Here is a 13464-nt window from a genome sequence, read left to right on the forward strand (position 1 = left end):
ACAACGCTGAGATAATAAGAAAACAAGCCTGTCAAGGCCAAATCTATTCTTTTGGTCTGCACCAGATATACTTAACTTAAAGAGCCAGAAAATCTTATTTTTTTAACGTTTTGTGGCTTTTCGTCCATGTGTGTGTTAGCTTTGAGGTTGTCTATATGCTTGTGTACTTCTAAACATTGATTTTAAAGATATTCAGGGAGCAAGGTAAGGGAGGACGAGTACTGGCCCACCCAAACTTGGTCCTCGGACCTTACGCTCCTCGCGACAGCAACTCCCTGGCAAATTCCCCTGAGGAAGGACCTTCTTTCTCACTTTTTACTTGTAATAGACAGAAGTTAGTTACTCTAAATGTGTTTTCAGGGGTCTGAGTGTGGTTCGCAGGATTTTTGTCCCATACGTGAAAACTCCAAACGATCTCATACCCCTTAAAAGCGAACGGAGCAGAGACCATCTCGGGAGGTTGTCTGAGTACGGTTCGCTTGCAGCCTTTGGTTCAGTTTGCTTATAACATGCATTGTGAACAGAAAGCGCTCTGGGCTCACTGGATTTTCCCATTCGAGTAATATCAAACATGTTTGGACCTGTTCCCGCACTCAGGAAATGACAATGCGAGCATGGTAGAGATGCTTTGTTTCTATGGATATGACAGAGGGAGATGCATATTAAAACTATTCTAAACTTCACACAAAACAAACTCAAAGGTCTTTCTTTAGTGTTCTGTGCAAATGAAGACTCGAGGGTTTAACCGGACACCAGGACTGAGACCCTGTATCTGGTAAAGTGGACCAAAAAGAGATCTGATCCCACTTATAAGGTCTCAGACAGTGTAAACGCAAAGAGAACTGGGTCCTTTTCACTCCTTTGGTCCACTTAAAGGGGTCTGAGTTTGGTTCTTTTAGGGGTCTTTCACACTGGGCACGTTTGCTGCGGTCCGATTCCGAGTGCGATTGTTCCTGGTGCCCCCCGCAGCGTTGGTCTGGTTTCACACTCGAACCCCGGTCCATTTGCGTTCATCGCAACACACATGGTGAACACAACGCGACTCATCATACTTTGTGTTATTTTGGTGCCATTATGCACAGCAGAGTGAAGAACAACTGCGTATATGTGCGCTTCATGGCGTAACTAGTCAGATGTCATGGGGAAGGCGGCTTACAGTGCATTTATTACAGGGACAATCCCCCCAGAGCAACCTGGAGTTAAGTGCCTTGCTCAAGGACACAATGGTGGTGGCTGTGGGGATTGAACCAGCAACCTTCTGCTTACCAGTTCAGTGCTTTAACCCACTACGCCAACACCACTCCATACTTCCTGAACGAGTGCACACCCGAGTCCGAGTTGCTTTCACATTCATGTGAATCATGCTACAGTTCCATTGCAACCGAACTCAGACCAACTCACACAGTTAGTCTTGGGTTCGGTACTGCGGTGCACATGACAGTTCGCATGACCAATTTTTTGTGTGAACTAAACTTCCAGTGTGAAAGCAGCCTTAAAGAGGACTCAAATGTGAAAACTCCCTCCCTCTGTAAGCTAAAACTGCTTACTGTGGTTAGTTCTACGGTGGTTAGTTTACATACTGTAAACTGCTGTAGATAGTTTTGCAGTAATTTTACTGTGGTATGGAACACAGCAGCTTGCTGGCTATTTGTTGGCAGTAATTTACTGTTGATTTCACAATAAAGTTTTTACAGTGTATGTCAACAAAGGAGAGAATACTGCATTCGTCCATCTATTGCATGGTAGAAGCTGGAGCAAAATCAGTTGTAATTCAAAACCTTCCCATTTGCATGCAGTGCCTCAGATTTCACATGTTATGGATTATAGTTGGATGTGTGACCTCTGATGGGGTTCATGTCTTTCTAATATGAATATATTGCTGCTAAGCAGGCTTTCTGATACCACAACTGTTTGTTTATGTGAATATTGAATTTTGTCGTATTTTCTTGACTTGGGTTTGGTATTTGGGTAGTTAAGTAGCTTTTTAGTAGAAAAAGTTTTCTCTTATATCTTAAAAGATAAAATTTAATTATACATAATGCCAGATTTTTGCCAGAATGCCAGAAGTTATTCACAATCAATCAATAAAACACCTCTATCATTTATATCACACCTTAATGCAAAGTTGTATACTGCTATATTGCTTGGATATGTTTTCTGGTTGGTTTGCTGAATCTTAATATTGCTTGTCATGCTTTTATGAATCGAACAGTACTCATGAGCTAACCGATCGGGATGTATCTACGTTATTGTGTTGTCACAGTGACATGTTAAGAGCATTGCCAAAACACGGCTCACGTAAAGTATTCTTCTGTAAATCACTTGCAATTTTAAGTTTCAACCACAGATGTCGATAGAAAGCACAAAGTTAAGTAATGCAGCTTTAATGCAAACTTCACAAAACTAATAAAAACGAAAAATGTTGTTAGCTGTATTGATAAAGTTTAAGTTGTAAAAAGATTTTTACAACTTTAAAATAAATAAATAATAATGCTAAAATATTTTGTAATAAGTAGGCCTACATGTGAATCAGCAGGATTCTTTATGTTTATACTACAATTAGATTTTTATTATTTTTTAAATTAAAAATAAATAGCTTGGACTTTACACTCATATATATATATATATATATATATACACTAAAAACAAACACACGACAAGTTTGTGCTGGAGAAAGGACCTCTTATAAAACAAACGCTGATGGGACATGTGACAAAAATGTAAGTTGTTTGTGTCTTTTGTAAGTCAGCGTTTGACCACATAAGCATGTCTTACATGCTTGCTGCGCAGCTTGTTCTCGCATGGAGGGTCTGTTGAAGCTCCGCTCAAATTTAACATCATTTATATTTTGCACCCATTGCCACCAAGCTTTTGAAGCATCAGCTAATAATTACTAGACAATTTGGATTTATTATATTTCCATATATTTTTGCACTAAAGGCAGAACAAGACACGATTTTCAATGCGGCGCTTGCTGCCCTGAAACAAATCATGTGCATTCCATTTCCAAAGTGAAAAGACAGCCTGATAATGATAAATATTGTGGAGGATGAGTGTTAAAGAGATTTAATGTGCATTGCAATGAATAGTATTTCTTTTAATCAGTCAATACACCAATTAGACTTTGGGAAATGTTTATTTGAAATGGTGCCATTTTATTGAATTTCTGTTTTTGTAATGTAAAGTTCGGAATATATTAATAAAGCATTAAACTTATACAGTATATTGTTATATTATATTGTGTTGCTCTTTCTAAAGAAGGAAATAAATGCATTTTGACTGGAATAAGTATATACTGTATAGTCAAATTTCAGCTCTATAAATCTGAAATTAATCACGATTAACTATGAAAATTCATGAGATTAATAGAAATTAAAAAAGATTATCTACTGACAGCACTAATAAAGAATAAAATACATTTAGAGCAGAATACAATAAATGCAGAGATAAGCACTAAACAATATACTTCAGTCTTTAATGAAACAATGATAAAATGAAGATAAAATGTCATTATTAAAATGCCACTAGCATTACAGTTATTTTCAAGCATGCTTTTGCTTTAAACAGAAAGAAAGAAAGAAAAAGAAATAAAGAAAGAAAGAAAGAGAGAAATGTAGGACGACAGCACAAAAATAGCAGTTATTTTTCACATATTTGGTTTGTTGTTGTCATCTCTCGTTCAATATTTTCCATCTCATGGAAGATCTTTTCATCAGATTGCACTCTCCATATAACAATGGATCCAGAGTCCACTAGTGTCTGATTTATCTAGAGACAAGATTTCATCATTTATTTATCAATCAGTTTAATGCCTCACATGACTTGAATCCCGGACGAGTCCCCGATAAAGTGATGACCTCAGCTGAGATATCTCACCTTCTTCTCTATGGCTTCCATCACTGCAGATTCATTACAAGGTCCACCTGATTTCATGGCCACTCTCACAAACAGCTTTTTCCTTATTTGAGCTTGGAGAAACAAACAAATATGATAGAAACAAACTTCACATTTTATCGTGGTGAATGACAGAAATTGATGTGGTAGAAATGTTGGAGAAACAAAAGAACTCACTGCAGAAGAAAGGATGTTGAACTGAACATGAGTCGTCAGCGATCAACCCATCGTTATGGACATATGCACACTCCTCATTGCCATTATCAGGCTGTCCTGCAATCCATTTCATAGAAGGCCATGACACTTGAGTCTGATCTGACCACTGCCAAAAGCTTCTTGACAAACCGATCCAGGCCTCCCCATCCCAAAATATTTTGGAGACAAGTATTATGTTCACAGCATCATCTGAAATCATCATCAGGTCTGTGTGGTGTGTTCTGCAGTACTGTTGAGCGTCATGCCAGGTCATTCCAGTTCTAATGTACTTCCATTTCCACATATCATTTTCTGTAAGGATGCCGTATTGTGGTCAGGACAAAGAAACAGTCTTTTGAATGTTTGAAAAATGGAAGTACAGATTCATTGCATTGAGTGGCTGGTAAGTTTTACACATTGAAGTTTGTTAATTATCAATCCACAATACCATACTAAGATCAACAGACAATTTTGAGGCTTTTTGGGAGGACACAAAATCTTATCCACAATTTGGAAGACATTATAAAATAGAATAAAGATAGGAGAGAAAAACAGTAACAGTGCTAAATGCATTTAAATATATAATCATGCTTTGCGTGATATGCCCACATCTTTAAGAACAAATCTATGCAATGTAAAAGTAAATACGCATTGTTTTTTTGACTTTTTTAACTCCATGTAGAGTATCTCTACATTTAGATACTGTAAATGATCTCAGGAAGAGGTGCAAGAGTTAATACTGAGAAATTCAAAGAGACTCACCATCATAGCATAAAAAATATTTTAAATTTTGACAGTCTGCATCGTGCCATCGTCCACTGCTTTTTAAAAATGCACAGGCCTCTTGCCCACTGTCCATGTTCGGCTCCCAAATATCCCACTTCTGATAATTTATCACTTCATTTTTAAAAGACCAACGCCAAGTGCTCACATCTTTGTAGAGTCCAACCCAGGCATCAGATAAGTTCATGCCGTTCACTTCCTCCTGTATGTAAGATCTGTCTTGATCGCTTTGAACAGTGGCCAGATCGAGATGTTTCTCTCTGCAGTGCAGTTGGGCTTCAGTCCAGGACTTTGGTTCTTGGATTAAAATAAATGGATGTTGGGTGCATGAGGTCTTCAAGAGGATCTCTGTTAACAGATGTCATAGTGCAAAGATTAACTGTGGTAAAAGTTCCTTTTAATCTCAGAACAAAACCTATTTTCTCTTTAGTTTCTCTCAAACTCATGTTACAATTTACCTAGCAAAAACAGAAGTTGAATCTGGATCATGTCTTCTGATAGTTGCACACAGGTTTGTTCACTGAAATAAATAAAACATGGTTAATTTCTTTCAATTTAAGTTTTTCGACTGTGCCCACAAACACTACATGTTCTTAAGAGTCTAGAATTGCAGATTACTTTGTACTCTTGAGTTTTTATAAAATACTATATGTGTAAAGACTTCATCAGTGGATTAAGCAACCAATTTGCTTAATGAAAGCAAAGGCCAACACACTCATCATATAATACATTACAAAAGAGAGGGATTGCAGTGCCATACCAAATCTGACTCTACTTGCATAATTTAAATTGTATAGTAGTTTGGGCTTTCAAAAGATTAAAATACCTTATCTTAAATTTTGCCTATACTGTATTTGTGTGCATATGATCATTAGAAAAATTGCCAGTGCCTTTACTTTGCACAATCAAATCTTTTAAGATTAAAGCAGAAACAACATCTCTATTGAATTGCAATCACAACAAATTCCAATTTCTCAATTTACCTGAAAAAATTAACAGGACTGATGGTCAAATGGATCCGACTGCCGAAGCGTCTGTTTCTTACCAGTATATTCAGTTTTTACTCTCTACATTTTATTTAACTTGCCTTTAACTATCTTTGCATCTGTGTGTGACATTCTAAGCAAAACCATTTGTCTTACATGACTGATTTACATTCTGATTTTGCTTGCAATATGAGACTGTTCAGTCAAATGGCATTGCAAAGCATGGAGAAATGTGAGCTCATCTGAAATTGCGCATGTCAGAATTCATTTTTTCACCACTGACTTATAGTTTGTATTTTAAAATCACTACATCCACGCTTAATGTGCATTGTCAGCAATGAGTAAGCCATTCAATGGTTGATTCCCCTCGAAAGGTGTAAGAATCTATGGCTATTTTGTAAAACGTTGCTCTCATTGTTAGGCAGCAAAATACAGGAACATTGGCTCAACCAATGGTGTAAGTTTCAGGCTGGAACAATGGAAGTTGAGGTCATTACAGGGACAGGGGCAAATAAATCTCATATTAGGAAAATGTACTTGGTTGCTCTGGGATAATTACAGATCCAATTAAAGCTAAAAAAAAAAGCTAATTTGCGTGTAATGAAAATAAATGTTCTGCTTCATAAGCTAGCTGCGAGCTATAACATGCAACACAACAAATTACACTGCTGTTCAAAAGTTTTGAAACACTTGACAGAAATGTTTCTCTTGCTCTTAAAAATCTTTTGATCTGAAGGCTTATGCTTAAAGGTTTGAAAAGAGTTTTGTAGACAAAAATATAATTCTGCCAACATAATAATTAATTTAATTACAAAACTAAAATTGTATTAAATGTATATATTTATTTATTTTTAATGGATGATCTGACTAATAAAGAAAAGCAGCCAATAAGTGCTCAACATCTGGCATCTAAATGATGTTAATGCAGTTATAGACTTTTATACACAATATATAGGTCATGATGGATGTTTCTGGTTTCGGCAGACCTAACTAAAGCGAAGAAGTCAACGTAACAGTATATCCATTGAGAGTCAAATTATATTTTTGCGGCTTATTTTTAGAGGTTTTTGGTCCAATCATTAGTACTTCTGTTTTGTTGAAATACCAACTCATCCCAAGAGCTTTTTGCCAAAAATTTCAGCCTGCTTTTAGATTGGTGTAAATCAGATTTTACCAGATGGTCCTCCCTCCCTCTTTCACTAATGGGGCGGGTCAACCTGGTGAAAATGGTGGTACTGCCCAAGTTTCTTTATGCCTTCCAAAACATTCCCATACTTATAAGCAAGTCATTTTTCTCTTCTCTAGGCCAGTTAACACACACTTTCTTATGATGAGGAGGGCGTGCTCGCATTAGGAGAACAGTCCTTCAACTCTCTAGGTCTAAGGGAGGACTAGCTTTGCCAAACCTTTGTCACTACTACTGGGGCTGCAACATTAGTAGACTTCCATTCTGGAACACAAATTTTGGACGCCCTAAGGACTACTTGGAGCCAGGATCTCGGTGTCACTTTAGCAGATGAGAAATGGGAGCAGATATTAGACCGTGTACACTTCTCTTCGATATGTGCAAGACACAGCCTTATACAGTGCAAGATTCTACACAGAGCCAACCTTACAAATGCAAGATTAGCTAGAATATACCCCGATAGAACTGATAAGTGCAACAGGTGTAATCAATCGCCTGCCGACTACTTTCGACACTTTCTAGTCTGCAGTATTTGGTACAATTAGCTCAGTCCTAGACAAACCTGTCCACCCTCTTTGGAATCTCTCCCACACTCATCACGTCCAAAACCACAAAGCAGGTGATTGCATTTACCACACTCCTCGCTAGGAGGCTCATTCTTCTTAATGGACTCACTCCTCCCCTCCCACACATAACAAATGGATTGTTGAGGTACTGCAATATGTAAGGCTTGAAAAGATCAGGTATTCTATAAGAGGCTCCTTTAAGACTTTCTGCAAAATCTGGCATCCCTTTTTAGCCCATGTCAACACATTAGATATCAATGAAGAAACTGACCAGTCTTAACTGAGCCCTGAGCTAATCCCCTCCTTCCCTTCCTGTATGTTATTTTTAATTTTTTTTGGATTTGTCTATTCTGTCTCTTCTATCCTGGTGTGTGTGTGTGTGTGTGTGTGTGCGGCGAGTATGAGTGCTGGGTTTTTGTTTTCTTTTTTGTGGGTGGGCTATAGGGACCTGAAGACAGGTGTGTGGAAGGTCCAGTAAATGGGTTTGTAGCTCCTTCTGTTATTACTTATCTGTACATCACTTTGTTTATGCGAATGTCACTAGCTTGGAAAAACAAATAAAGAGACTGGAAAAAATAAAACATGAATTATATTCGTAAGCAGGTTTCTTTGCATTTCTGTGACAGTTGAAGGGCTTACACCCTTAATGAATCATTGTTAATGTGCGGTGCTGATTGTAGAACTCATGCGTGACAATGAACGAGGAAATTTGAACATTATTTTGAATTTGATGTGTAAATACACAACCTTTTCTGTGAAAATGTTTAAGAAAGAAAATGTAACAGTAAATTAATCAGTAATGTGATTTTTTGAGTTACTTACCCAACACTGCTTATTACACAATTTTTGTACTGTAAATATAGTATAAGGTAAATTTTTGCAAAATAAAACCAATGCATGTATGAGCATGACTAAACATCTTTCAATTTTCAATAAAACAATAAACAATTATAAAGTACAAGATAGGAGCAAAATGGTGGACAGTCATTCTTCACATGTGGTCTTCTCTTGTTTGACAATTTTATCTTGTGGAAAACTTTTCCATCGGAATTGACTCTCCATGTCACAGTGTATCCAGTGTCCACTGCAAAATAGCTCATTCACCTGTAGATAAATTAGTTATCAGCTATTTAGTGATCAGTTCAATGGCTTATTTTGAATCCTGGACAAGCCCCCAATATTGTTATGAACCCAGTTGAACTTCTCAATCTTACCTAAATCTCTACAGCTGCCATCACTGCAGATTCATTCAAATCATCACCTGATTTCACAGCCAGTCTCAGTTTGTTTTCTCCTAATTTAATATTGGAGAAACATAAACAATAATATTTTCAAGAATACTTACAGTACATACTTTAGAGACTACACAACAATCCTTATCGTAACAACAAACTGGATACACTTATTTATTTTTCAGGGTGATCTCATTCATATTTTTTACAGTAAATGACTGAAATCTGATTATCTGTTCAAATATAGGAGACATTTATCATCGCCTCATTTATCATCGCCTCATTTATCCAAGACCAACGCCAAGTGCTTATGCCCAACCCAGGCCACAGAATGAATGTAGTTTGCTTCCTCCTGTATGTAAGATCTGTCTTGATCACTTTGAACAGTGTCCAGATCGAGGTGTTTCTCTCTGCAGTACAATTGGGCTTCAGACCAGGACTTTGGTTCTTGAATCAGAATAAAAGGACGCTGAGCATATCAGGTCTCAAGAGAATTCCTGTTGAAAACAACTTGCAATAGCTTAAATTTGTAAGTAATTGTATTACATTGATTCCTTACACATATCGCGTTAGTTCCGAGGAGAAGTAAGGGACAATGCTAGCTGAAGTAAGGGACATTCCATCAATTAAACTGGTGTGTATATATGAGTCAAGTTTACTGAGGATATGCTTGTTTTTCGCAACAAAAACATGACATGAGATACAATATTAACATAAGTATTATATGCAGTGTTTATAGTCGTCCAATACGTTAATTGAGTCAATCTGCTTTATTATCGGCTTCTTTTTCTTCACTTTGCGTGAGCTTAAATACTTTTATTCTTTACTTTTTTGTTTTCACGCATGTAAATAATATTACAGGACATAATAAAAGCTTGTTTTGGATATAATTAGAAGCTTGTATTTTTTAAATGGTGATGTAACCTTTATGACTATAAAATAATATTACAATGTCTTTTTCTCATTAATTACCTTCATTTAAATAATAGAATATTCGAGTGTTCGATTTTTATTAGTTTAAATATTCGAAAACCAAATTATCGATGAATGCCCATCGCTAGTAGTTTCATATGTATTTTAAATGTTAAAATGAGTCATGCGCTATAGTTAAAGTGTTTAGACGTCATAAGATTGCATTGTGTGAGGAAGAGAGTAAAAATTAAGTGCTTATGTACTGATAATCTGCCGTTTTACTCGTGATTTGTGTGAAAGGGAATACAAGTCGTTGTTGTTTGTAACTGCCACGATACAACGAGCCACGAAAATCATTTTGGCATATTAATGTGACTGTATGAGACCAGGTTGGAAACACTATCCTAAAGTGACATGGTGTTTTCTCAATCTAACACTCACCGTGCAAAAAAGAAGTTTAATCATATTGTGGTTTATTAGCTGAAATAAAACGCAGTTAATTTATCTCAAACAAACAATCAACTCTTGATTGAGCGTGTCTGTCTCCACTTAAAATGCATGTCCTTAAGAGTTTGAAACTCATTTTCTATAACTAATTTCTTGAATTTCTTTGATCTTGTGTTAGATCCAGCTTTAAGACATGCTGCCAGTGAGAAAGTCAGAGCGTGAGGTGATCGACTGAGTTCCGCGAATGCTTCGGGGTCTTTGTATATCGTATAATGTGAGTAAGTGCAGCTGGTGGAGTTTCTGGTGCCCCCCTAGGCAGTTGGTGCCCTACGCAGGCTGTGTAATATGCATATAGGGAGCTGTGGTAGCCTAATAGTATTTTTCTGAAAGTGATTTGTCTAATGGATTATTAGTTTTCAACAACACCAAACTGGCTTTGGTTGAACCTGACAGCTCCTTCAGTTTATGTCCACATTCTATAAAAGACTGATTTAATTTCTATCGCTGAAAGCGACGTGACCGCTCCTATTATAATGAATAAATGTGTCGACACTAGAGATATGCAATGTTGGAAATGTTGTAGCAATCGAGTATTATTATTTTGATGAACTTACATCTCAATGCATGGAGTGGACTTTTTATCTGACCTGTTGCTCCTCTGAGGTAACGGCACTTCAATGTTCTGGGCGAATTCAAAAATGCATCTTTTGTTTCCTTGAATGGCAGTCCAGCGGGAGGGGACCCCACTTGAAATGAATGTTTTCCTTCCACAGGACTGTTAGTGTAGGGTACATTCATCCAGTAATGCCATACTTCCTTCAGAGTACACACTTCACGGGCCCTGCACTTCGGGCATAAGGAGGATCATTTGCGAATGGAATCCGCCCCAATCTGCTGTAGAAGTGCTGTTAAAGTCACCTAAACGTCTTATAGAGGTTTTTCTATTTCTTTCTACTGCTGCCTTTGGCCTGCTCGCTGGGGGCAAAGCCACATTTTTGCATATATGTATTGTGAAAAGTGCAATTCAAAAACTGAGTGTAGAATAAGGTGCATGTTGTTGAATTGTCTGCAGGAAATAAATTGAGGTGATTTACATAGCTAAGCTTATATATACAAATAATATAAATAATAATATTAATAATATATATACAGTATATCAAATTACCTGCACCAATGAACAGGACTGAAGGTTGAATGAATCCGACTGCTGAAGCATCTGAATTCTTTCAATTATATTCTCTGGCCATATCCTTTTAATTGCCCGTCACTACCTCTGCAATTCTTTATGCATTAGGCTGCATATTCTTTATGCAAAACCTTTTATTCTAACTCGGATGCAAAATGTTTTAGTTTGGAAGAAACAAAGAATTATTTACATTCTGACTTTGCTTGCAATATGAGACTCCTGAAATGAAAATGGGCAGTTGACATGTCATTTTACTGTTGTCATAGAAAAGGCCATTAATTTTTGTTGTTAAATTTACATTCTTTGGCTAGGCACATGCTATTAAAAAGACGTTTATTGGGATGTATTTAACATTTGAACAGAACGGACGTTGCTAAAGAGTTATTTAGAAACATTTGATTGATTTGGACATGATTGCTCAACACAATTATTTTAAGTAAAATTTATTAAATGAAAAAACGAATAAAGTAGCCTGAATCTTAATTAAAATTTACTAATTTACCTTATTTAAATGTAATTATATATCAAAATATAATTAATATTATAAGTAATTATATTATAACCCAGTACCATTGAAACCACATCCCCAGATCATCATTAATATGTAAATATATATATATATATATATATATATATACAGTATATATACACAGTATATACAATATATACAATAATTTTATGATATTTTAATTAATAAATTATATGTTAATGTTAAAATTAGATAATAGAATTGATAATAAAGTAGCCTATATTGATATCATAAATGTACTTATTAACTGAACATCCTCGTTCCATATTTCACAAGCTCAGACTCAAACTTCAAATCACACACACACACACACACACACACACGCACACACATCACACACACACACACACACACACACACACACACACGCACACACATCACACACACACACACACGCACACACATCACACACACACACACACATCACACACACACACACGCACACACATCACACACACACACACGCACACACACACACGCACACACATCACACACACACACACACACACACACACACACACATCACACACACACACACACACACATCACACACACACACACACACACACACACACACACACACACACACACGCACACACATCACACACACACACACACACACACACACACACACACACACACACACACACACGCACACACATCACACACACACACACACACACACACACGCACATGCACACACAAGGCCAGTGTTGATGAGTTCCGAAGATGCCTTTCCAGGACCTCTTCCTCAGTCTCTAACCCAGGTGCGCGGAGCAAGGTAAGTGCTTTGAGTCTTTTCTCAGCACACAAGCCTTGGGATAATTATTCCCCCACTACGGGAAGTGGGAATCTGCATACTCAATTACCTCGACAACTGGCTCGTTCTAGTTCATTCTCGAGATTTACTATGCGCTCACAGGGACCAGGGGCTAAGGAGGCTCAGCCATCTAGGGATTCAGGTCAACTGGGAAAAGAGCAAGCTCGCCCCAGTTCAGAGCATTTCTTGTCTTGGCGTGAAGTTAGACTCAGTCTCAATGAATGAGCGTGCGCAGTCAGTGCTCAGATGGCTCGTTCTCTTCAAGCCTGGCGCAGCGGTTCCTCTAAAACCATTCCAGAGGCTCCTGGGGCATTTGACATCCTCGGCCGCGGTCAGGCCACTCGGGTTGATGCATATGAGACCGCTTCAGCACTGGCTTCAGACTCAAGTCCCGAGATGGGCATGGCGCCGCGGCACATACCGTGTGTTAATCACCCCTTCCTGCCATCAGACTTCCAACCCTTGGACAGAACTCTGTCTTCTGAGTCCCCTTACAGCAGGTGCCAGATGTGTCGTAGTCACCACAGACACCTCTCAACTTGGTTGGGGTGCTGTGTGCAACAGGCCCATTGCCGCTGGCTCCTGGATACCCAATACCTTTGCGAGGTTTTACAATCTCAGGGTTGAATTGGTCTCGTCCCTTTTCAGGCAAACTCCCCAGTGATGTATTTTTCGCGGTACGGGCTCCCTATAGGCAGACCCGCGTCTCCCTTGGGCAGTCCCACTGC

At 37.8% G+C, this 13464-nt stretch overlaps 1 protein-coding gene across 6 annotated transcripts in view; it reads right to left on the reverse strand.

Moving 5' to 3' along the window:
• Positions 1-3392: 3392 nt before the first annotated feature.
• LOC127643294 (macrophage mannose receptor 1-like) overlaps positions 3393-13464 on the reverse strand; it is a 42896-nt gene continuing 32824 nt past the window's right edge. For 2 of the 6 annotated variants that reach the window (XM_052125999.1, XM_052126006.1), the window contains exons 2-7: positions 8825-8904; positions 5331-8714; positions 4852-5220; positions 4072-4401; positions 3877-3968; positions 3393-3768 (exon numbers count right to left, since the gene is read on the reverse strand). In XM_052125999.1, coding sequence (XP_051981959.1) covers positions 3640-3768; positions 3877-3968; positions 4072-4401; positions 4852-5220; positions 5331-5361 — 951 coding nt within the window. In that variant the 5' untranslated portion in view covers positions 5362-8714; positions 8825-8904 and the 3' untranslated portion in view covers positions 3393-3639. Of the gene's footprint in view, positions 3769-3876; positions 3969-4071; positions 4402-4851; positions 5221-5330; positions 8715-8824; positions 9647-10815; positions 10900-13464 lie in introns of those variants that run through there. The other 4 variants (XM_052125991.1, XM_052125984.1, XM_052125976.1 and 1 more) reach the window with 4 other exon arrangements.

The sequence above is a fragment of the Xyrauchen texanus genome, chromosome 1, assembly GCF_025860055.1.
Source record: "Xyrauchen texanus isolate HMW12.3.18 chromosome 1, RBS_HiC_50CHRs, whole genome shotgun sequence".
NCBI classification, from domain to species: Eukaryota; Metazoa; Chordata; class Actinopteri; order Cypriniformes; family Catostomidae; genus Xyrauchen; species Xyrauchen texanus.